The 24,084-nt window shown below is 39.6% G+C and overlaps 3 protein-coding genes across 4 annotated transcripts in view; 1 reads left to right on the forward strand and 2 right to left on the reverse strand.

The window, feature by feature from the left end:
* The window catches only part of LOC121415104 (cyclin-dependent kinase 7-like), a 46,465-nt gene extending 43,514 nt beyond the window's left edge, over positions 1–2,951 (reverse strand). The window contains exon 1 of the mRNA XM_041608200.1: positions 2,817–2,951. Coding sequence (XP_041464134.1) covers positions 2,817–2,888 — 72 coding nt within the window. The 5' untranslated portion in view covers positions 2,889–2,951. The remainder of the gene's footprint in view (positions 1–2,816) is intronic.
* Positions 2,952–8,215: 5,264 nt separating this feature from the next.
* LOC121415107 (amiloride-sensitive sodium channel subunit beta-like) overlaps positions 8,216–24,084 on the reverse strand; it is a 25,989-nt gene continuing 10,120 nt past the window's right edge. For both annotated transcript variants that reach the window (XM_041608202.1, XM_041608203.1), the window contains 6 exons: positions 23,462–23,585; positions 12,052–12,127; positions 11,538–11,595; positions 10,680–10,762; positions 10,105–10,180; positions 8,216–8,591 (listed from right to left, as the gene is read on the reverse strand). In XM_041608202.1, the coding sequence (XP_041464136.1) occupies positions 8,358–8,591; positions 10,105–10,180; positions 10,680–10,762; positions 11,538–11,595; positions 12,052–12,127; positions 23,462–23,585 (651 nt within the window). In that variant the 3' untranslated portion in view covers positions 8,216–8,357. The remainder of the gene's footprint in view (positions 8,592–10,104; positions 10,181–10,679; positions 10,763–11,537; positions 11,596–12,051; positions 12,128–23,461; positions 23,586–24,084) is intronic.
* LOC121415108 lies at positions 12,522–16,616 on the forward strand. Its single transcript, XM_041608204.1, has 2 exons — positions 12,522–12,845; positions 14,562–16,616. Exon 2 carries the CDS (start codon positions 14,576–14,578, stop codon positions 16,394–16,396), a length of 1,821 nt encoding a protein of 606 aa, XP_041464138.1. The 5' UTR covers positions 12,522–12,845; positions 14,562–14,575; the 3' UTR covers positions 16,397–16,616.

Consider the following 24,084-nt stretch of genomic DNA (forward strand, 5'->3'; position numbering starts at 1 on the left):
ACAGATATGAAATTGAGGACTGACTTAGAAAACAAGGATATCCTCACAAACCAAGACAAATCATACATTGAGATTGTGCTTTATTATAACTCTGAGGACAGCTTTTGTTTTTAATTTCCCATAGGGGACAAATAAAGGCATGGAAATCACAGGAATTACACTGTAAGTGTGCTAAATTAAAAAAAAAGATTCTGTGACCTTCCTTCATTTACCCATCATGTTCTACTTCTTTGTGACTTGCCGTGTTCCTTCAGACTAGATACATGTATCCTGGTATGTTTACATTGACTAGCACACTTGACTGGTGTTTCTGTCGGCCACTTGTCGGCACTTAACAAGTGAGGTGAATGAAATTTCCTAGATTTCTTGTGTGAAGAAATCCTTGTTAACTAGGATGATCCTCGTTTTAGAGCCGCATCACCTCTGTCCAACTGTAAATTCAAAGATGGGCTATACCTATGGAAATCGTGTCCAGTGTATAAGTTATAACCGCATTTTTACATTGCAAACTGATGATTTTAGTTATTTTTTGTAGGCAGAGTATACAGCCACATGCGTGCGTGTGACGTGTCTTTACCATCTAGCCACACGCGTGTGGTTATATCCAAAACACCGGTCACCCGATGCAAGCGTCTGTATCGTTGGTGAAGAACAATAGAAAACAAGATGGCGGCGTAAACATCTCATCGGGCACACCCATGGGTTCATATCATCTCGCGTGCGGAGGAATATCAGTCATACGCACGCGACACACACAACATTTCCAAAATACAGTGGGCTTTTGCCCACATAAAACATCATGTATGATTTGGTATTCCACATCCTGCTATGCCACTTACCGAATCATTTAGATCCTTCTGTGACTTCTCCTTGAAGTTTCTTTCTAAAAATATGTATATTTTCTTGATCTTTAGTGAAGATTTCACGGAGATAGAAATCAATCAGCGTGGATATCAATTTTCTCCTGAAGAGGGCGCGCGATTTATATTCATATCAAAGACATGACAAGGAAAAGAATAGGCACCTACACTATTTTACACGCATATCGACGCAAGGCATTATGCAAAGTCCGTGAAGTGTCCAATCTTTTCATTGTATAGACTTTGGTATACCGTATTCGTATTATTGACATTCGTCAAAGCTTGTACTGCTGGTTTCTTTCCAGGCACGTATATTATTTTCATTTTTTTTTTAACAGTCATCTTTTTGAATTAATTGCAAATGAGTATTATCATCACCAATAATAATCTTTAATTATGTTTTTGAAGGTATTTATTCATTGGTTCCCATAATTAGTAAATTAATCATAAGGATTGCGCATTCAAAGAATTTAGATACAGTTATAAAATTACCGAGGAGCTGAATCAAGGTAGTGAAATTATTAGCGCCACACAACGAACAATTGTCCATAGACTGTGTACAACGGATAGATCGTCTCCGCACAGCAATTCTAAGACCGCTGATTGGTCAATCGTGCAGATCACGTCATGATCACGTGGTCCGAAAAATAATTCCTTCGGACTGCGTGCGGAAGTATCGATAGCGATAACGATATCCGGTCACGATGTGTACGCGGTAAATGGTCTTGGTTCATGATCGGATCGCTCCGGTATCGATCAAAAATTATCGAAACCCTGCAATTTCATGCATATTCACGCGACGCTCCGAAACCCGGAAGCCAATTGACTTTGTGCACGTTGCGATAGACTCTACAAATTCCAACGAACACGATGACATACAGACGCTAATTTGTAAGATTTTGACGGAAAAGCAAAAAGTAATCGAAATTCTCTTACCTGTGCGGTATCGGTGAGAAAATAGATCCTCCGAGAATACCTTTCGTAATTCATATAAAATACGCGAAAGTGAAATTCTAGGTCGATTTTGGTACGAGGTGATAGAGAATTGCACACTTGTTTTGTTGGAATTCTGTGTGGGGAAATAAAAGGCTTGCACTGCGCATGCTTACTATATATTCATTCATAAATTGGTTCTCGGCAGTGGCTGGATGACGTCATGTAATAAGCAAAAATGTACACGACCGCTACGTTCACGCTCCGCTATCCGTTGTACACAATTTGTCGCTGTGCGCCACCAACGGGCTTCCTTGTATTTCTGTGGAAGAGACAAGCGAAGTCACTTTCGAGGCCGAGGTAAGCGAAATTTGCTTTTTTTTTTACTGATTATTATTTTATTATTATTTTCATATTTAATAAACTATTGCCTACTTACCGGCAAGAGCTGCGGTGCGTAGCGAGGAGTTTCGGCAAATATTACTTCAGCATGCAGCAATGAAGCGATGTTTGCCGACTACTTCGAAATCCAGGGTCAAACACGGTCTATTGTACGAGGTTAGTACATACTAACCTCGTACAATGTCATGTGTGAGTGCATCGGCATGATCGGGCAAGTATCTTCCTTCTTTTCATGATATTTTTCTATTTTTTTTATGAATTCTTGTCTAAAATTAAAATTTATAGCGTAGAAATGTCGGAAATGAAGTTGCATCCCATGCCATGTACATGATTTAGGGCTAGATCTTTCAGAGAGAAAGTAGAAATCTCAGGGATCAGTTGTGACTCGTCAGGGGGCAAGCCACGCACTGCACTGAGGCCCTTGAACTGCAGGATAAGCGTACCCGGCCAGCAGCCAGCCCGACGGGCACGGGGTGAATATTGGTCATGATTCGCACACATTAAAACCTGCATGTGGGACACGGCAATGTTATCGTGGCCTTCTTAAACGATATAGGCCTATCTCTTTTTCACCAAAACATGTAGTTTCAAGGAAAATTTCATGAATGAAAGTTCACCTACCTGACCTTCACCTAAAAAGTCTATGTTCTCATACAGCTTCGAACGGTCTCCTGCTAGCATACCCCGGGCCATTTTAGATAAGAATCCACAGCAGTTTTCGAGAGTCAATACCTCCGCGCCTAACGCCTCACTGCGCTGCACAAGGCGGCCGCGCCGATACTATCTGGCGCTCGCGCTGCCCCCGGGGGCGCGTTTCCGTTTTACACCCTGGCGAAGGCATTTTCCGGAAAAGTAGCCAAAAAGCGACTAGTGAAGAGTCTACACACGTCGCTGGTTGCATGCAGCGTGCGACACAGGCGAGTCCACCACACCGCATGCAATTTGCACAGTTACTGATCAGAGCACAGAGTTCCTCGGCACTTCATGTACAGAGAGAGCGGCAGTCAGGAGTGAAATCCGAACATAGTTTGCATTCGCGTTGTTTATGATATTTTTTTTCTAAAAATAAATTATTAACTAAATGAATAGAATGACAGACAAAATCAAAATAAACAGATACTTATAATGGAAAGACAAATCGAAGTTTGATGGATTGATACACTTATAGCTGCCGAAAGATAGATATAGAAGACTGATAAATAGATAGAGATAAGATAGACAGACAGATAGATAGATAGAAATAGAGAGGGAGAGAGAGAGAGAGGTGGATAGATAGATAGAAAGAGAGAGAAAGAGGGAGAGATGGATGGATAGACAGATAAACAGAGAGAGGGGGAGAGACAGAGAGGTCGATATATAGAGGGAGGGGAGAGAGAGAAAGAGAGAGAGAAGGATAGATAGAGAGAGATGTTGTAGATAGCAAAGAGAAAGAGAGAAAAAAGACAGACAGATGCTAGAGAAGGAGAGAGATAGAGAATTTGAGAGACAGATAGATAGATGTTAGATAGAATGAGAGAGACAGAGAAGATAGACAAATTAACAGATAGATAGATACATAGATAGATAGAGAGAAATAGAGAAAGACAGACAGATGGATAGATAGAGATAGATAGATGAGAGATAGATAGATGTTAGATAGATAAAGAGAGAGAGAGACAAAGAATATTAACAAATTAACAGATAGATAGATACTCTAGTTAAAAAATAGATAAATAGAGAGAAATAGAGAAAGACAGACAGATGGATAGATAGATGGATAGAGAGATAGATAGAGAATTTGAGAGATAGATAGATGTCAGATAGATCAAATGAGAGAGAAGAGCGACAAATTAACAGATAGATACTGTAGTTACATAGGTAGTTAGAGACAGAGAGAAATAGAGAAAGACAGACAGATGGATGGATAGATAGAGAGAGATAGATAGATGTTAAATAAAGAATGAGAGAGACAGAGAAGATTATTAGATAGATAGATACTGCAGTTACATAGATAGATAGAGATAGAATTTGAGAGATAGATAGAGAGAAAGACAGACATCAGCAAATCGGCAAGGCAAAATAATGATCAAGGCAAACATTCGTATTGAACCTGGAAAGTATAAGCTCAGCTGCATGCAAGTACGGTATGTTCTGCGGATAACTTCGGTGCGGACTTTGGATCGCGCGCCCAGCTGATAATGTAAACAAACGTAGACGTAGACTCTTCACTAGTCGCTTTTTGGCTACTTTTCCGGAAAATGCCTTCGCCAGGGTGTAAAACGGAAACGCGCCCCCCGGAGCCGGAGAAACGCGGCTTGCTAGCTCGGTACGCGGTGAGATGCGCCACTGCCCAATGACCAATGATTGTCGAATAAACTTCCCATCATCATCACCCCGGGCATCACCCATCATCACCATCCTCATCATCATCGTCGTTATCATCATCATCACCACCATCATCATCATTATCATCCGTTAAAGTACAGTCATCATCATCACCCGGCATCATCATCACCATCATCGCCATCATCAATCATCATCATCATCATCATCATCACTATCTTCACCATCATCGATCATCATCATCACCATCATCACCATCATTACCATTATCATCACCATCATCCTCATCATTATCACCATCATCACCATCATCGTCATCATCCTCATCATCACCATGCATCCTTATCATCCTCCTCCTCATCATCATCATCACCATTATCTTCACCATCATCACCATCCTCATCGTCACCATCGAACCTCATCATCATCATCGTCGTCATCATCGATCATCATCATCAACACCGTCATCATCATCACCATTCTCATCATCCTCGTCATCGTTCTTTATCATCAGCGCCGGATCCAGGGTCTCTTAAGGAAGAATAGCTGGCCACAAAAGGGCCACAAAAGGGGCCAGCATTTTCTTTTAAAAAAACGACAAGCCAAATATACAAACATGTTGTTACGTTTATGATTTTCCATGTAATATTATCTTTTTATATTATTTTATTTTTTGAAGAGCAAAAATAAATTAAGTCCCCAAAGGTCATATCTCCAACAGTCTAATGTCAGTTGCCCAAAAACATTTACAAACATATTCTTTTCTATTGTCTTTATCTTAAAAAAAGGTTTTCATTGGGGAGGCGGGTTTGATTGCCGTGTCGTTGTCGTCATCTTCGTCGTCATCGTGGTTACTATGATCATGATTTCTTCAATCATAATATTTCATACACGGTCACTTACAATCCAGCAAAATGCTGTCCTGTCGAGTTACCATAAACAGAAACAGAAACATAGTCTGAGCGGAGTTTGAGATATGATGCGCATGATGTTAAAACAATTGGCAATTGAGATTAACGCACACACTTTTACAATCACACACCCCAACCCCACACATTCAAATTCCTGTTCCACTTTTTCAAATTATGGTTGGATATACATCTAAGAATTATTTTCTTCTTAGCAGTTTATTTTTAAATTATCAATATTACAATTTTAGATATTCTCCTTTTCCTACAAAATATGAAACAAACTTAAGACAAACTTACTCATAATTTTGTAAAGATTTTAAGATGACCATGTTCCCAAAATGCTCTGTATTTTTCGAGGTTGAATATAGCCATATCATTATATAATATTAGACCAATGAAACCGAAATTGTAAGAACACTGCCATCATCATCTGGAGGGGGGGGGCAAGACTGGAAAGAAATGTCAAAAAATCTCGGCGCGCCAGATTATAAAGTTGTGTGATGTGATATGCGCCAAAAAATGACAGTTTTACATGTTTACCATCATTTTTATACCAAGTTTAATGAATTAATAGTGTTTTCTAATGTTTTTCAAAATAAATATTTGCATAGTTGTCAAAATCAATAGGGGGGCTAATCAATATATTTGCCAAATATTTCCATGAGGGTTGACCGCCCCTGCCCCCCCCCCCCCCTCTCCCAGGATCGACGCCTCTGTGAGGCTCTGTCCCCGGCTGTTTAAGATTGTTTTGATGTGTTTTGAGTATGTATTTTTATTGTTTTGTTCAGCATCTATTTTAGATAATGTAATACGAATAAAATAATTCTTATGCACAATATTAATTTCGTACCGAACATCAAAATCTACACTGAGAAAGATTAAAACAATTATTTGCACAATGGTGAACCCCTCTTATAAAATTTGGATTCTTAAATTCAGTTATGTACACAAATCTATTCAAAATAAAGAAGGCGCTTAAATTGCAGTCTTAAATGAATATTTGGCAGCGATCAGCTTGATTTTTCCAGGAAAATAAAGTTTGAAAGAATGCTATAAATACTTTAATTGAAAGGAGACATTATTTTTGATCGAGGACATTTTTGACGATATTTCAAATAATGTAGTTTTTTATCTCAAGTATCCGGAATATCACTAATTCTTAAGTTTTCGTCCGCTTTCTGGGGGCAATTATACATAGATGGATCAGATGGAGATGAATCAAGATTGATTTAAATAGTCCTCTATCACATTTATTTGAGTCTATGTACTTCCATTTTCAAATTTTCAACCTAAAAACAAACATATACATATACAGAAATATACAAAACAGATTAAACGTCATAAGAAATATTTCAATTATAATATCGTAGAAAGATGATTGGTACATGAATATAGCGTTGTTGCAATATGATAATTACAGATTACCATATGAAAATGAAAATAAAAATAGAAGACTAAAAGGTAGAGCTTGTACACTTCAAAAACTCTGGTATTGATTTAACACCAGCCCGGAATCTATGTATGTCAACACCAGAGAAATGTTAAACAACATGCAGTTTCCTTTTGGTCTTACACCAGATAGGTGTTTAATACAACACAAATTAGTATCAAAACAGCATCGATTTGATCCCAAACTGGTGTTGTTCCAATAATAATAATAATAATAATATTCCGCATTTATATAGCGCTTAATACATCGGAACGACGTCTCTAAGAGCTTTACAGACATATTATTACCCCGGTCATCGGATCCTTGCATGCCCGCATACAATATATGCACCTTCTCCACTCCCTGGGGAGCATTCCAACAAGAGTTCCGAGACTCAATTGCTAGGCATACTACATATAGGCTTTCACATCCTACCGGGTACCCATTTAACACCTGGGTGGAGAGTGGCAAAGTGTGGATTAACGCCTTGCCAAAGGACGCTAGGCCATGGTGGGATTCGAACACACGACCCTCTGATTACAAGGCGAGAGTCAGAACCGCTACACCACGACGCTTCCACTCTGGTTCCAATCTCTGGTGCATAAGAGATTCCGGGCTGGTGTTCAATCAACACCGGAGTTTTTGCAGTATATTGTAAAACGGCTTTGTGTCATCACATCGGGTTATAGCGTTGGGTTGCCGGGCAATCACTAAAACCGACAATTCGAGAAAAAGGGCCCCCGTAAATTTCAGAAAGGTCGGGTCCAGTCTACCCAATGTTTTGTGAAAATTATAGCAAAATTTTTTTATCGAATGGTCGCGTAAACTGGACCCGACGTTTGGAGAATTAAAGGAGTGTTAGGGGGCCCTTTTCTCGAATGGTTGGGTATACGATGTGACGACACAAGTCTTGATAAATCCACTTTTTTTATTTGATTTGATTTAATTTATTGTTTTCTTCTGCATCCATAACATTCGTATAATACATTTTTCATAACATAATAAACATAATATGTTAGCATTTTTGGCATGAATTATAAATAAAGAGTACTAAAGAGATAATTCCAGACAAAAAAGATTAACTATATGATATTCACAATTTGCAGGAGTAGGATTGTCATCATAAGCAGATTGCTTGAAAAAAATGACAATCCCAAACTTATACTAATTGAATTAATTAATACATTTATTTTTGTTAAACATGATTGGAGTATACATTGAAAAAAAGGTAATCGTGATCACTGAGGAAGTAAAGGAAATTGGGTTTTTTTTTTTAAAAGAGGAGAAAAAAACGTTTGCTAGTGAAAACAAGAGGAGATAAAAATAAAACGAAGGCGAAACAATTAGAGTGTCCAGCAGGGGGGAAGGGGAGAGTGGAATGAAATCCAGTAACAAATATCGTGGGGGAAAAAAGAAAGATGAAAGATTTAGAGTAGGCCTAAGTGTTAGTCCCGGATAAAGTTTTATAGCGCTTTTCCACGAAGCAGATTTCCCCGCGTTCTACTTCTTGTCATCGGCGAAATGAGAACTGTACGATGGCGGGGGCGACGATCTCGGCGCCACTTTCGACGACGGGGGAATAATGGTCTGCACTGGACGCGTCCTGTTTCGACCACGAGAGCAGAAGAAGGCGATCAAGGCCCAAGCACTCTCGAAGATTTCGAAGACGGTGATAACCGAGAGGCCAAGCCAAAGACCGAGCTGGCCGCCGATGTCACTCAGAAGGTCGGGGATCTGTATGAAACAGTTAGAGTGATGACAAAACAAACTATCATTGTAATAATGATATTTCGATATTCACATTCGTAAGTGATCATAAGAATATGCATAATGATTTATTATTAGGTGATTTCTCAAATAAGTATACACACTTTCCAGCCCCTATATTATATCACCACAGAGTGGGTTCCTTTCCCGTCGGCGAGGTGACTCTCCTTATCCTATAGCACTTGTATCGGTTCTATGTATGTACGATTATGCTGAATAAACAACAATTGTAATGGTGTTTATGATGATGACATTAATAATACTAATAATAATAACAAGTGGAACGTCTCTGGCATGCAGCCTCGTCTGCAGTACGCGATTCGATATAGCAGCAGTGTTGACTTTGAAAACAGCTATATAATAATTATTCACAAAAGAAAACTCTCATATGATAATAAAATACTATGTCCATTGACCAAACATGACCTTGACCATGATCATGTGACCTAAGACATGTGCAAAACATATTTGATTATTCATATGTCTATGTTTCATGAACTACATGTGTAGATCCATAAACTTTTAAGTTATGGTGACAATTCAACAAATACCCCAACACATTTACCTTAAATGACCTTTGATCATGGTCATGTGACCTGAAAGGCGCACAGGATATTCAGGAATACATGGTTACTCTTATGGGCGCGTCGTGGTCTAGTGGTTCTGACTCTCGCCTTTCAAACAGAGGGTCGTGGGTTCGAATCCAAACCATGGCGTGTTTTCCTTCAGCAAGAAATTTATCCGCAATGTGCTGCACTCGACCCAGGTGAGGTGAATGGGCAGGATTGATTCCTTGTATGCACTGAGCGCCGGTGATGGCAGCTCGAGCTAAAGTCGGGGTAATAATAGCAGCGCTTTTTATCCTCAGGCAAAAGGCGCTTTATAAATACCGCTATTATTATTATTATCATTATTATGTCAAAGTTTTATTAACTAGATCCATAAATTTTTTAAGTTATGATGACAATTCCACAAATACCCCAACATTATCAAATTTTGTTGACCCTAAATGACCTTTGACCTTGATCGTGTGACCTGAAACAGGATGTTCAGGGATACACTATTATCCTTATAAATGTCTAAGTTTCATGAACTAGGCCCATATACTTTCCAAGTTATATGACACACATTTCAAAAACTAAACCGTGGTTAAGATTTCAATGTTGACGACGCCGCCGTCATCGCCGTCGGAAAAGCAGCGTCTATAGTCTCGCTCTGTATGCGGGCTCCTCGAGTTGATTAGCCTGTTCCGATTATTCAATTTCTTGACATTATAACCTATAAAAATTAATATGCCTTGGATCATACATAAGCATATATCAAAATCATATTTTCATGTCACGTTGTCAGTAATATAAATGTTTGGTTCTTATATTGCGAAAAACTAAATGACTGGATGAATATTATGAAGCATTATTTTACTTCAGTGCTCTTTCTTTCTTTCATAAAAGGTCATTGGGAAGTTAAAATTAAAACCTACCGTATATGCCTTATCCTGACGAATGTATTCGTAGTTGAATTCGTCAAAGTAAATCTCTACCTTAGCCATATTACTCCTGATGGAAAGGAAAAAAAGAACAAATATAAAACAGAAAATTAAAATAAATTTAAGTATCGTCTTCTCTGAAGTCTTAATAGGAATAAAAAGATGCAAAAATGCCTACTTTTTTTAAAAGAATCACCTCTCTGTGTATTACAGGCAAATTCTATCCCAAGAACGAGTTCATTTAGATTTGGAAAGTAAAAAAAAACACAATAACAAAAATGAACTACAGCCGTATAATGTTGAAAATGGGATACGAAGTGAGATAGAAATTACGGGGGAGTCTAAGACATCACACATTGACACTCACAGTGTCTTTTGTATTTAGATTTTTCCTCCTCTACATAACTGCGAATATTAATTACCCATCGACCCCAAAATACGTATAAATAAAAAGGGGCGGCAATTATCACGATGTAATGATGGTTATTCACCGAAAGGTGCAATTTCATTCCACTGTAAAAATAATTCTGAAATCATATTTTTAGAAAAAAAAACACTCTTGGACTTACCTTGTCCAGTCAGATGGGGTTTGACCTCTGATTTGTTTCCGCATCTCAGCATTAGATTTTGTCATCTTTTCAAAAAGCTTCCTCTGTGAAAGTAGCAGCAAAGAGGGCCAAAATATACGGTTATATTATATTGCGTGGTTGCCCAGCGAAAAACGATGTCTAGCGCTGGCCTGGTGTTAAGAATTGCATCAATTTCCATTACTATATCTAATACTGTTGTTCTCTTATCGGATGATCGAAATAAATGTGAGGAAAAGTATAGAGTGGGTTACTTCGCTCTGTAGAAAAGGTTGAGGTGGTCATAAGCCGCGGAACCGGAGGGACCTGGGTTTTCAGCCCCATTTTATCCAAAACCGTGTACAAAAACGTTTAAATTACTATCTGATTATAATTTTTGCAAACGTGACCCCAACCACACACACACTTTTGGCTCAGTCCCTCCAACTTTTAAGACCGTCCCTCGGCACGGATCTCTGTAACCACCAATTAGACTTTGGTAAAGAGCTGATACTGTGAATTATAAACAAACATCACGCAATTTCCCAATGAAGTGTTAGTGTATTGGTCATTGAATTTTTGTTCAGACGTTAGTAGTAAAAAATTGGCATTGTTTCGTATTCTAGCGCCCTCTCTCGGCTATTTTTCACAAAAGTGGCCCATTGATCACGAATCTTACAAATATTGGATTGGATGTCAAAACGAGCCTATATCACGAGGGCATTTGGAGCAAGTTCATTTTAAAGTTATTATGACGCCCACTAAATCGTGATCATGAAAAAACTATGACGCTGGAGAAGTCATAAAGGTATGGTCTAGAATTATTTGGGATTAATATTTTTGTGTGTATGTTTATCTTACCTCATAATTATCAGAAGGCCAAGTGGCTGAACTTATTGTTGGCAAGTAGTTGATATCACTGGAAATTGAGTAGAAAGATATATTTTGCGTTTTCTGTTACACACTCAGAATAACAAAATTTAAACTGTGGAGACTAATTGCATTATCGCGTTGAAATGTATTGATCTTAAAGATATACATACCTCAATTTGAGTACAGAAGCAATTATGAGCAGGGTGTTTGAAAAACACCGATAATTTAATCAATAGTTTAAATAATCAGTTATTCAATTCCAATTTATTGGTGTACATCTATATCGTTTTATTTTTTTTTTGCTCGCAAGATGACACAGAAAAGGATTATATAACAGATGACTAGTTACATTAAAAAATGCGCTCATCCCATTTTCCTACTTGGTGAAAAATTATGCCATCGATGGACAAAATTTTAATATTGGAATATCGTTCATGATATAGATAATAGATAGACGTGATTGACAGTCAACCTTTTATTATATATCACAAAATTTACTCACTGGCAAGCTGCTGGACACTCGCAACCCAGACTGCCGATAAAATATTTGCGCTCGATCCGTTCAAGACAGGCAGTTTCTAAATTTCAAAGAAAGTTAAGAAGCAGTAAGTTAACAAGCAGTGACACAGGACGGCGATCCCGGATCATGTTCACTTGTACCCATGCAGCTGATTAGTATTCCATTCAGGAATTTGAAAATGTTGTAGACTTACATTTTACTGGCGTAAATCCGGTCAGAACAGTGCGGGATTTTAGCGATACTGACCTGAAAATTCAAAATTTTGGGGACACCCCCACACCATATCGCTAAAATCAATTTTTGAGCTACGTTTCGAGGCAAACGGTTATTCAAAAATAAAATGAATATAAAATTTTGTAACGTTTAATTGAAATTTTCGGAATTCCTCGGAATTTTTTTCCTTTCCCGAAAATAACCTGAAAATGATCTGGGTTACTCGCAATTCGGGTAATTTCATCAAGTGGAAACTAAATACTGAGTAGAGCAATAACTTTCGTTTTTCCTTTGTTGGTCGAATTTCTTACATGTCTTTCCAAAGTCCAAAGTTCACACTTCCCGAACTGAAGTAAATTAGCACAACTATAATCGCCACGTTGTTTGCATTATCTACTTACAAGTTTTACTTTTGAACTGATATTAATATATCCACAAAATTATCACTTATCGGAGATTTAATGAAGTCGGCTTTATTTGTGACTTACAAAGATAAAGACAAGTCATTTGTGTTAGTGAGGACTATTGTGTTGTGTTGCAGTGGATTGATCTTCAACACGGAAGTAAGTCTTGATAATTATAATTATGTATATAGTCTACCATTATGGCGTGATTGTGTAGGACTGTTAGTTTTACATTTGGTTTCCTTTTAGTTTAGTTATTTGTAGTTATTTTGTTCAGCTTTGTTTACATTCTTGATTCTTCTATTGTCATCCATTTCCATTTGGCATTCAACCTGCTTCTCCTGTCATTCCTTTCCTATTCAGATGTGTTCATTCATTACATTCTCACATCTGATTCTTTCGTTCAACATTCTTATTATGTAATCATCCCAACATCTTACTCATCTCCATCCACTATCTCTTATTGGTAATTTCTATAAATTAGACTCTTTCACTTTTAGTTGGTTCCGCCATTCTCTAATTTGATTGGTTGATTTTTTTACTAAATTTGAATATATGTAAATTTTAGAGTATGATTTCAGTTCTGACATGGCAAAGCAGCACATCCATTAACCCCCATAATTGCATGGACCAGGAATTAAAAACTAAAGAAACATACAGAACTTTTTCCTTTTACGATAAACGAGCAATCCGTCTAATAACTCATTCCCATTACCTCTCAGAAAGTGCACCTTTTCTCAAAGAAATAATATTCTACCGATTCAGAATTAACATTTCATTATCTGATTGCAGACCTGTTTATTTAATATGTTCCTAAGCCACAATCAGATGTTACCAAAGCAGTGGCTTACCTAGGATTTTTCACTGGGGGGGGGGGCAAATTCGAAATTCGTCCGCCCAAAAATTGGACAAGCAAAATAAAAAAAAGGTCTTCAATGAAAAAGGTCTTAAATCGTACCGGAAAAAAAAATGACAAGCAAAAAAAAAAAGGTCATCAAGCTCGTCAGGGGGGCAAAATAGGTATTCAAGCTCGTCATGGGGGGGGGGGGGTCATGGATACGTCCTTTGCATGGGTTGTGACTTGTCAGGGGGCAGACTGCCCCCCAACGTAGGTAGGCTAGTTTACCAAAGTCTCTCCCAGATTAAAATGAATAATTTGTACTATTCATATCAAACTTGATATTGTAACAATTACCCTCCTCCTTTGGTACGTGCACTGGTCTCTTTACTAAACGATCATTTTTATCATCTTATTTGTATTTATTGTTTTTCTTTTTACCACTGTTGGAATTCGTTACCTAATTCTGTTACATTAATATGTAAATCTTGAAATCAGTTTAACGAGCATGTCTCAGGTACCAAACACTTAAGTCACGTCGTTTTGTTTCATTGTAATAAATTTATCCTCTCTTTTTGATTTATTCGTAATTATATATTACATTGTTATCACTTTCATGCTAATTCTTCATGACTATAGTAATATGATATTCGTTATAAGTATACAAATTCAGGGGCGGGGGGGAGTAATGTGGAACAAATCGTCTTCCACATTAACCCTCATCCACTAGCGTACCTATGGGGGCAGACTGCCCCCCTGACGAGTCCAACCCATGCAAGGGACGTATCCCTGCCCCCTGACGAGTCACAACTGATCCCTGACGAGCCACAAGTGGCCCCCTACTATGAACCTGAAGACTTTTTTTTGCTTGTCATTTTTTTTTCTGGTGCGAAATGTACTTTACATGCGGTTGAAGACCTTTTTTATTGGCTTGTCAAATTAATACAAAGTATCAGCCTTGAGTGTTTTTTTCTTCTATCTTCTTCATCTTCATTCTCTCTACTAATAGCCTTCTTAATCCTTATTTTCTTTTACAGGAAAATAAATCGACATGGCATCTAAATTTGGCTCAATACAGGGCGCCGTTTGTGAAGAAACCGACTGTGAAACGATTGCTGATGTGAGTTTTTATGTGAAGGAAGAAAAGAAGAAACAACTGTGTCATTCGTGCGCCTTGAAAAAAGAATGCCTCGGAATACCCAGAAAAGGCGGGCTTCGTCTGTATTGCGAGAAACATGATAAAATCATGGAGCTATATTGCAAGACTCATGGTAAAGCTTTGTGCGTTCCGTGCGCTGTGATTGACCATCATGAAAAACCTTGCATCCGTCAGGATATAGAGGACGCCCTCCTGGAAATCAGAGCAAATCTCGGCATCCTCCAGAAAACGGCGACCAACAAATTAGAGCTATCTGGAGTCTACGGGGGTGAGATCCTTCAAAGTAGACAAGTCGCTGACGAACATTTGCAAACTATTCAGAGTGTCGTCGATTCCAAAATTGAAGTGGCTATTGAAAGTGACAGAACAAAGGAAAAGGAAGACGCTGGCAAAATCGACCAGGAGATCGACGCGAGAAACCAACAGTTACGCAAGAAGATTCAAGAGATCGAGGATAAAATTCAAAAGAACAATGAGGAGAGAGAAAAGCTACATGAAGAAAATCGTTTGATTGCAGAGAAAAGACGACAACCGATTTATGACAAACAACGCGTTCTTCATGCCGATATTCAGAACATCGCTCAGAGGATCAAGAAAAAGATTGGAGAGCTAGATAAATCATGGCAAGACGACAAAATTTCAACAGAGAAAGCAAAAGAGACACTGGACAGAGTTCTTGAAGACGATAAAAATGTTATCATAGATGGACATCGTGTGCATGCATCAGTGAGTGAGGAACTAGAGAAGCGAATGAATGAGGGTGAGTTGAAAGAAATGAATCGTGTTGTATCGGGTGTAAGGTTTGTGAAGGGTACCGGGAGAGGGCGGTATGATGGAAGAATTGATGGATATGATGGTGAATGGAAGCTCATGGATACCCGAAATATCACAGATGACATCACATTCCCGCGCATTGTAGGATGTATAGATGAATATACGGTGATAATTAATGGAATGGCTAGTGAAGTGCATACCTACGTGTTAGATTTGCACAGTAAAAACATTCAAAGAGTCATAAGAGGCAGTGATACATCCTGGGTTAACTCATGTGCAGCGCTGGATGATGACAAGATAGTATGTGGTAGATACATCGAAGGCTGTGCAGGCGACAGTTTGCACGGGTGCATCAGTGTGTACGACAGACAGTGGAATCACATCAATGACGTCACAATACCAAGAAACACGACCCGGAACGATACATGGGTGGATATTGCAGCTGATCGGGATCATGGGGTGGTCATCGCTGTTGAGAGGGGTCAGTCTAAGATATACGTGATCAACCCAGATGGCGGTGACATTACCAACACAATCACGTGTAAAGAAAAGATAATAATGAACGATGTGCTACCATCAGGTCAAATCATCGCCCAACCTTGGCTAAGAGATCGCAGAGTGCTCATCATAGACAGAAATGGTGGTCAAGAGGAAATCTACCACAGTGATGTCATCTTGAATGTGTGCGTTGATCGTATAACAGACGCCCTCTACGTCGTGACTTCGGATGACGAGAGAAACAGGTCGTGCGTGGTTGATCAGGTAGTGAGTACTGGTGAAAAGAAGAAGAGAAGAGTAACACTATTCCCTATATCAGCTAGAACACTGAATAGATTCAACCACCTTCTAGCATCTCGAGTGACGATGACGTCATCGGGGAATATGATATCATGCGATGGAGATAATATTCTCATATTCAACAAGCTATTTACCCTCTAAATCCATGACAGATGAATTTTGATAAACTGCAAAAACGCCGGTGTTAATTTAACACCAGCCTGCATCGATACACACCAGAGAAGTGTTGAAACGACACCCGTTTGGCGTTAGACTAACACCAATTTAGCATTTAAGCATCAACAATTATAGTGTTAAACCAATATCGGTTTAATTCTTAACTGGTGTGGACCGATATAGTATACGAGGCTGGTGTTAAATTAATACCACCTTTACACCAGACGAAGTTCCCGCTACGTTCTTGAAGTTCAGAAGAAACCCTGGGACGTGGCGCCAACTTTGTTTGAATTTCTCGAAAGATGTGAAATTGTCACGTGCGTGCTACGTCCGCATCACGTTAATGTGACGTTTATGCTGCGTGTGTAGTGTGCCCACAAAGTTCATTCTGCGCGCAGAGCCGGTCCATGCTGCGTCGAAACGGTTCCCGCTACGTTCCGACTACATCCAGCAGATTGCGCGACTTTCTGTACCTTCGTCTATTTGGACGTAGAGCCAACCGAGTTTACGTGGTGGCCGCCTAGTGGCAGTACAATAGACATGGACAGAGTTGTTGCCACGTTCTTTCGGTGTCCGCTACGTCTATGAAGCTGTTGGTAGGTCTTTACTGCGTCAATACTACGCGGACTTTGGACATGTTCAAAGTCCACGTAGCGGAAAATTTGTTTTCGGAGATCATGCAGACTTTGCCACGTCAATAACAGTTCTCTCTACGCTCTCAGTACGCTGCAGCAGTTCCCACTGCGTCATGGCAATTTTTCTTTGACGTAGCGAGAACTGCATGGACGTAGCGTTGGTGTAATGGGGGTATAACACCAGCATGTTTGCAGTGTATACTGAACAATCGGGAAGTGTATCTACGTCTAACATAGTTGTATGCTTTGTGTTTATGTTTTCGAAAGATATCGTTGTTTGTGTTCTTACATTTTTATATCAATTTTTTATAACAAACTGCAAAGTCACCTCTTTATTAAAGTAACAAAATAAATATGTTACCGTGTGAGCACTACCACATTATTATTCATTTCATTCCATTCCATTGTGTGATTAATTTCATTCCTCATCAATCAGTTTAGATCTGACATTCAAGCCATCTCACCTTGCATTCACCGTTAGCTAGCCCATTGTCTGCTGCTTTGTTGGAAATGCTTGTTTTCCAACGATCCGTCGAATTAATCAAACATGTTTTCGTGCAACTTTTTCTCCGTCGACCTTGCATCAATCATATTTTACGCAGAAGGTATCATTATAATACACTCCAAAAACGAAGAGCTAATCTAGCTCTTATAGTGACTGCACTTCGGAGCGCTGATTTTTCTCGTTAAAATTTGAACTAGACAAATCAGCACTCCGAACTGCAGTCACTATCATAGGCGGTGAAAGTGAGGGGGCGGAGGGGTCCTGTCCCCCTAAATTTTGAGGTGGGGGACGACCCCCCAACATTTCTGTTGATAACATTTTTTTTTTGGCTTGTCAAAAAAAATGTTGTACCCCCCCTAAAATTTTGCTTGATAACCTTTTTTTTTGCTTGTCAATGTTTTTTCCTGTGTCCATCCCGAATTTGCAGATGGACCCCCCTAAATTTGTTGGCTTCCGCCGCCAATGGTCACTATACACGCTCTTTAAGAGGTACATGTAATTTTTTTTTGTTTTTTTAGAGTGCCTTTATAAAAGAAGAAAAATGAATAGCTTAGTAATATGAACCTTTTTTAAGAATAGATATATAGCAGTTTAAGACAGGAAAACTCACTTTCCACTGTTCTAATATTTATTATGAATGTTGGGTTAGCTTTCAATGAAAGAGGGGAAGCATATCTTGTCATTAATGTACATCTCATGATGCAAATTTATAATTATAATGGCAAAGCATTACATACAGTAGAATTACGGTTTCTTTTCTGGGACGCACTATCTAATTCGTTCGTGTTTGAAATTGTCAGTAATATAACATACATGTAAGATATAATTTTAAAAATATGTATATAGCACTATATAACACCACGATTAACTGATTATAGAACGAGTAAAGAACGTATGGAATTAGAAATTATTATCATGTAAACTTTATGGTATCGCGTTTAAAAAAAACTTTTAGTTGTGGCTGATCCTAGCCGTTTAAATAAGTTCTTTTTATCCTGCTCATATTGAGCAGTCACTACATGCATACTCTACTGCGCATACTACTAGGTAAATATATCATTACACTGGCTTGAGGCGGGAGCTGAGCCGCCATATAGGCGTTAAAGCATTTAATTAATTAATCCTACCAGTTACCCATTCACCTCACCTGAGTTGGGTGCAGCACAATGTGCGTGATTTTTTTTGCAGAAGGAAACACGCCATAGCTGGGATTTGAATCCATGCACGTCCCTCAAATAGCGCGTTTTTATTGAAATCTTAAAATCATTTGAAATATGATTTGCCTCGTTATATATGTTTTATATATATTTGTTATGTTTTGAATATACATCGAATATGTTTTTGGGTTCAACATGAAAATTGTTAACCAAAATTTTTCAAGAATGTGACCTTAGTATCTTTAATGTTTCTTATGATCTGTAAGGGGCCACTAAATTTCTATCTATATACCCTTTTCTCTATATTTCGTATTTATTTATATGATATATATTGGATTTGTAATTTTGTGTTTCCCTGTAATTGTCTACATCAGTGTTTGTTTTGTAAAATTGAAAATGGTCCAATATGTGTGGATTTTGATCAATAAATTTTTAAAGTTTGAAAATTGTATACTCTTATCTGACGTGATCAATGTTTCTTGGGGTAATCAGGGAGAAAGGGAGGGGTGGTATAGATAGGGAGATAGTCAGGGGGTGGTATAGATAGGGAGATAGTCAGAGGGGAGGGGTGGTATAGATAGAGAGGTAGTCAGAGGGGAGGGGTGGTATAGATAGAGAGGTAGTCAGAGGGGAGGGGTGGTATAGATAGAGAGGTAGTCAGAGGGGAGGGGTGGTATAGATAGGGAGATAGTCAGAGGGGAAGGGGTGGTATAGATAGGGAGATAGTCAGAGGGGAGGGATGGTATAGATAAAGAGATAGTCAGAGGGGAGGGGTGGTATAGATAGAGAGGTAGTCAGAGGGGAGAGGTGGTATAGATAGGGAGATAGTCAGAGGGGATGGGGTGGTATAGATAGAGAGGTAGTCAGAGGGGAGGGGTGGTATAGATAGGGAGATAGAGGGGAAGGGGTGGTATAGATAGAGAGGTAGTCAGAGGGGAGGGGTGGTGTAGATAGGGAGATAGTCAGAGGGGAGGGGTGGTATAGATAGGGAGATAGTCAGAGGGGAGGGGTGGTATAGATAGGGAGATAGTCAGAGGGGAAGGGGTGGTATAGATAGAGAGGTAGTCAGAGGGGAGGGGTGGTATAGATAGGGAGATAGTCAGAGGGGATGGGGTGGTATAGATAGAGAGGTAGTCAGAGGGGAGGGGTGGTATAGATAGGGAGATAGTCAGAGGGGAGGGGTGGTATAGATAGAGAGGTAGTCAGAGGGGAGGGGTGGTGTAGATAGGGAGATAGTCAGAGGGGAGGGGTGGTATAGATAGAGAGGTAGTCAGAGGGGAGGGGTGGTATAGATAGGGAGATAGTCAGAGGGGAGGATTGGTATAGATAGAGAGGTAGTCAGAGGGGAGGGGTAGTATAGATAGGGAGATAGAGGGGAGGGGTGGTATAGATAAAGAGATAGTCAGAGGGGAGGGGTGGTATAGATAAAGAGATAGTCAGAGGGGAGCGGTAAGGAGATGGAAGGTGAGGGTTGGAGCTGGGAAAAGTAAAGAGAAACACAGAGAGGTATATAAGGAAGGGTGCATGACGAAAGGGGTGGCATAGAATGAGAGAGGGAGGCGGGGGGGGGGGGCAGTGGCGGACCGTGACCCGGAGGAGACAAAGCATAGGAGGGGCACTGTATTGTTTGTGAACAATGCTGTGCCCCTCCAATGCTTTGTCTCCTCCGGGTCACGGTCCGCCACGGGGGGGGGGGCGGGGTAGGGAAAATGAAATAAAAAGAGAGGAGGTGGTATAGAAAGAAAGGACACAGAGGTATATAGGGAGGGGTGCATGACGATAGGGGTGGAATAGAATGAGAGGGGGTATATAGGGGAAAAGAAAGAACAGAGAGGAGGCAGCATAGGTAGAATTAAAGTGAGACACATAGAGGTATATATAGGGAGGGGTGCATGACGAAGGGGTGGCATAGAATGAGGGGGGGGTGTATAGATAGGGAGATAGTCAGAGGGGAGGGATGGTATAGATAAAGAGATAGTCAGAGGGGAGGGGTGGTATAGATAGAGAGGTAGTCAGAGGGGAGAGGTGGTATAGATAGGGAGATAGTCAGAGGGGATGGGGTGGTATAGATAGAGAGGTAGTCAGAGGGGAGGGGTGGTATAGATAGGGAGATAGAGGGGAAGGGGTGGTATAGATAGAGAGGTAGTCCGAGGGGAGGGGTGGTGTAGATAGGGAGATAGTCAGAGGGGAGGGGTGGTATAGATAGGGAGATAGTCAGAGGGGAGGGGTGGTATAGATAGGGAGATAGTCAGAGGGGAAGGGGTGGTATAGATAGAGAGGTAGTCAGAGGGGAGGGGTGGTATAGATAGGGAGATAGTCAGAGGGGATGGGGTGGTATAGATAGAGAGGTAGTCAGAGGGGAGGGGTGGTATAGATAGGGAGATAGTCAGAGGGGAGGGGTGGTATAGATAGAGAGGTAGTCAGAGGGGAGGGGTGGTGTAGATAGGGAGATAGTCAGAGGGGAGGGGTGGTATAGATAGAGAGGTAGTCAGAGGGGAGGGGTGGTATAGATAGGGAGATAGTCAGAGGGGAGGGGTGGTATAGATAGAGAGGTAGTCAGAGGGGAGGGGTAGTATAGATAGGGAGATAGAGGGGAGGGGTGGTATAGATAAAGAGATAGTCAGAGGGGAGGGGTGGTATAGATAAAGAGATAGTCAGAGGGGAGCGGTAAGGAGATGGAAGGTGAGGGTTGGAGCTGGGAAAAGTAAAGAGAAACACAGAGAGGTATATAAGGAAGGGTGCATGACGAAAGGGGTGGCATAGAATGAGAGAGGGAGGCGGGGGGGGGGGCAGTGGCGGACCGTGACCCGGAGGAGACAAAGCATAGGAGGGGCACTGTATTGTTTGTGAACAATGCTGTGCCCCTCCAATGCTTTGTCTCCTCCGGGTCACGGTCCGCCACGGGGGGGGGGGGCGGGTAGGGAAAATGAAATAAAAAGAGAGGAGGTGGTATAGAAAGAAAGGACACAGAGGTATATAGGGAGGGGTGCATGACGATAGGGGTGGAATAGAATGAGAGGGGGTATATAGGGGAAAAGAAAGAACAGAGAGGAGGCAGCATAGGTAGAATTAAAGTGAGACACATAGAGGTATATATAGGGAGGGGTGCATGACGAAGGGTGGCATAGAATGAGGGGGGGGGGGGGTGTAGGGGAAAAGATAGGGAGGGGAAGTGGCATAGGTAGAAAGATATGTGTCCCGTTCAGAATTACAAAAAGTGGTTGTACATTTTTCATGTATCATATATTATCTTGCGCTTTGCGCTCGCATTATTTTCAAAGAGGGATGCATTATGATGTTCATAAATTTTTGCAAGAATGGTTTTTAAAAATGTTCCCTTTTGATTCTTCAGCGAGATGTCCCAGGGATGATGTTTGATACTAGGGATTACAAAATGTGCTGAAAATGTCCCATTTTCAGGTCAATTCATCCACAAACGTCAGCTCGCGCTCAGTGCATTCGAATTACTGGTTTATAAATGAAACATGTTCTGCAGGTTCTGGAGATATATATTTTTACGATTACTTGTGCTTAAAACTCTTCAAGTTTCAGGTCAATATATCGAAATTCAAATCTTTGCTTTCAGTAAACCCTCACACACTCACACCCAATTCACGTTACTTTCTCAAACACCCGCACACTTGCATCCCCTTATCTGCCACTAGTCTGCAGCTGTGCAAACCCTTCACTTGGGTTAAATGGTCTGAATCCAAAACTACAATTACTTGCGTACTGAATGCCCTCTCGCTCAGAATTGAAACAGCACGTTTTATTACGTACTGTAAAAAGATTATAAGATTGAAAATTACCTACTATTAGATATTGAAAAGACACACATCACTAATTTTGCAAAGTTAAGAATAAGCAATAGTAAACTTATGATAGAACAAGGTAGATATAATAGGATTGCTGTAAACGATAGAATATGCCTTGTTTGCTCGTCATTTAGGATGAATACCATTTCACTGTACACTGTAAGGCCCTTGAAGAACCCCGAAATAAATCATTTAACAAGTTAAAGGAAGCACTGCCGGATTTTATGAAAATAACTAACAAAAACAAATTCTTATTAATAATATTACTTGGAATTTGTTTTTGTTAAAAACCTTATATTATTAGGTAGCAATGACATGGATAGGGACGCATTTGGCAGTGATATGCGCTATATAAGCATGTTGGTATTATTATTATTATATAAGCAAATTATGTAGGAATAAGTTATATGTACGTGGAGAGACTTTGGATGCTTGGAAGTAAAATATGATATTACACTTATGTATTTGTATAGGGTGTATTAATGTTTAGGTATATTATGTATATTGTATGCATTTATGTATCTCGCATCTATTTGCATCCAAGATTGGTATTTTTCTTCTGTTTTTTTTCTTTGTATTTTTTTTCATCATACTATGTCACTATGTCACTATGTTATGTTTATGTTGTATAATTTTTTTTCTAATGTTTCTTTGTTTTTGATGATGATCCTTATATGTCAGGATTTTATATATCAATAAACTTTTGAATTTGAATTTGAATTCAATTACGTACGTCAAGACCGTTTTATTACGTGCTAGTCTATGCGTGAAGACCCACATGTTGATCATATTTTCAATCAAGGTCTGTGCCTGCAGACTATAACCCTCTCCTGATAAAAATGAAAAAAAAATACAAATTAACATTTCTATCCTCGTTTTTTTTGTGTGTTTTAGAATGTATTTCAAGGTTCATTTATCAGTATCTTGGTGAGACTTACCTACATCACTGTCAATATCACAAGGAAAGAAGGTACCGTTACTGTAGAGAGGGCTTGGGAAGGAAGGGTCGCTACAGCCGCACTCGTTTCTCACAGCATACTGGTAACAACTTTGCTCACAAGTCTTTTTAAGTGAAAAAAAAACAAGAACAAACAAAATCATTACAGAAATTAAGAACTGAAGTATAACTCCCGTAGGACCTCGGCAAAGCAGCTTTCCGCCGCTCCAACGCCCAGATGGCATGAATTATAACCAATTACATAGGAAACCTTTACATTTAAGTTTATCAGTCATACCGCCCTTTCGCACGGTTAAAAAAATCATAATTGGATTTCGAATGATGATTCCAGTGAAAAATAAGGCCAATGCCGACTTTATTTTAGCACGTGTGAAACAAAACTAGAATCAAGAATGCTAATCACAATCAAGAATTCAAATTCTACTCAAATCGAAGTTTTCGAGTGAGCGTGTGAAACGTCCGATGATTCTAAAGACGGATTGCAGTCATCATTACAATGATGATTTAAGATTCACTTGTGAAAACGATCGCAGTCGACATAAATTATTCTTAAACATTGGGCTTTGGCCTTATTGTTTAAATATGATGGCCGAGCGGGGATTC

Source organism: Lytechinus variegatus, chromosome 5, assembly GCF_018143015.1.
Source record: "Lytechinus variegatus isolate NC3 chromosome 5, Lvar_3.0, whole genome shotgun sequence".
Classification (NCBI taxonomy): domain Eukaryota; kingdom Metazoa; phylum Echinodermata; class Echinoidea; order Temnopleuroida; family Toxopneustidae; genus Lytechinus; species Lytechinus variegatus.

Excerpts from the sequence above, each read along its gene's own strand:
- LOC121415108 (XM_041608204.1), top strand. The coding sequence starts at position 14,576 with ATGGCATCTAAATTTGGCTCAATACAGGGCGCCGTTTGTGAAGAAACC.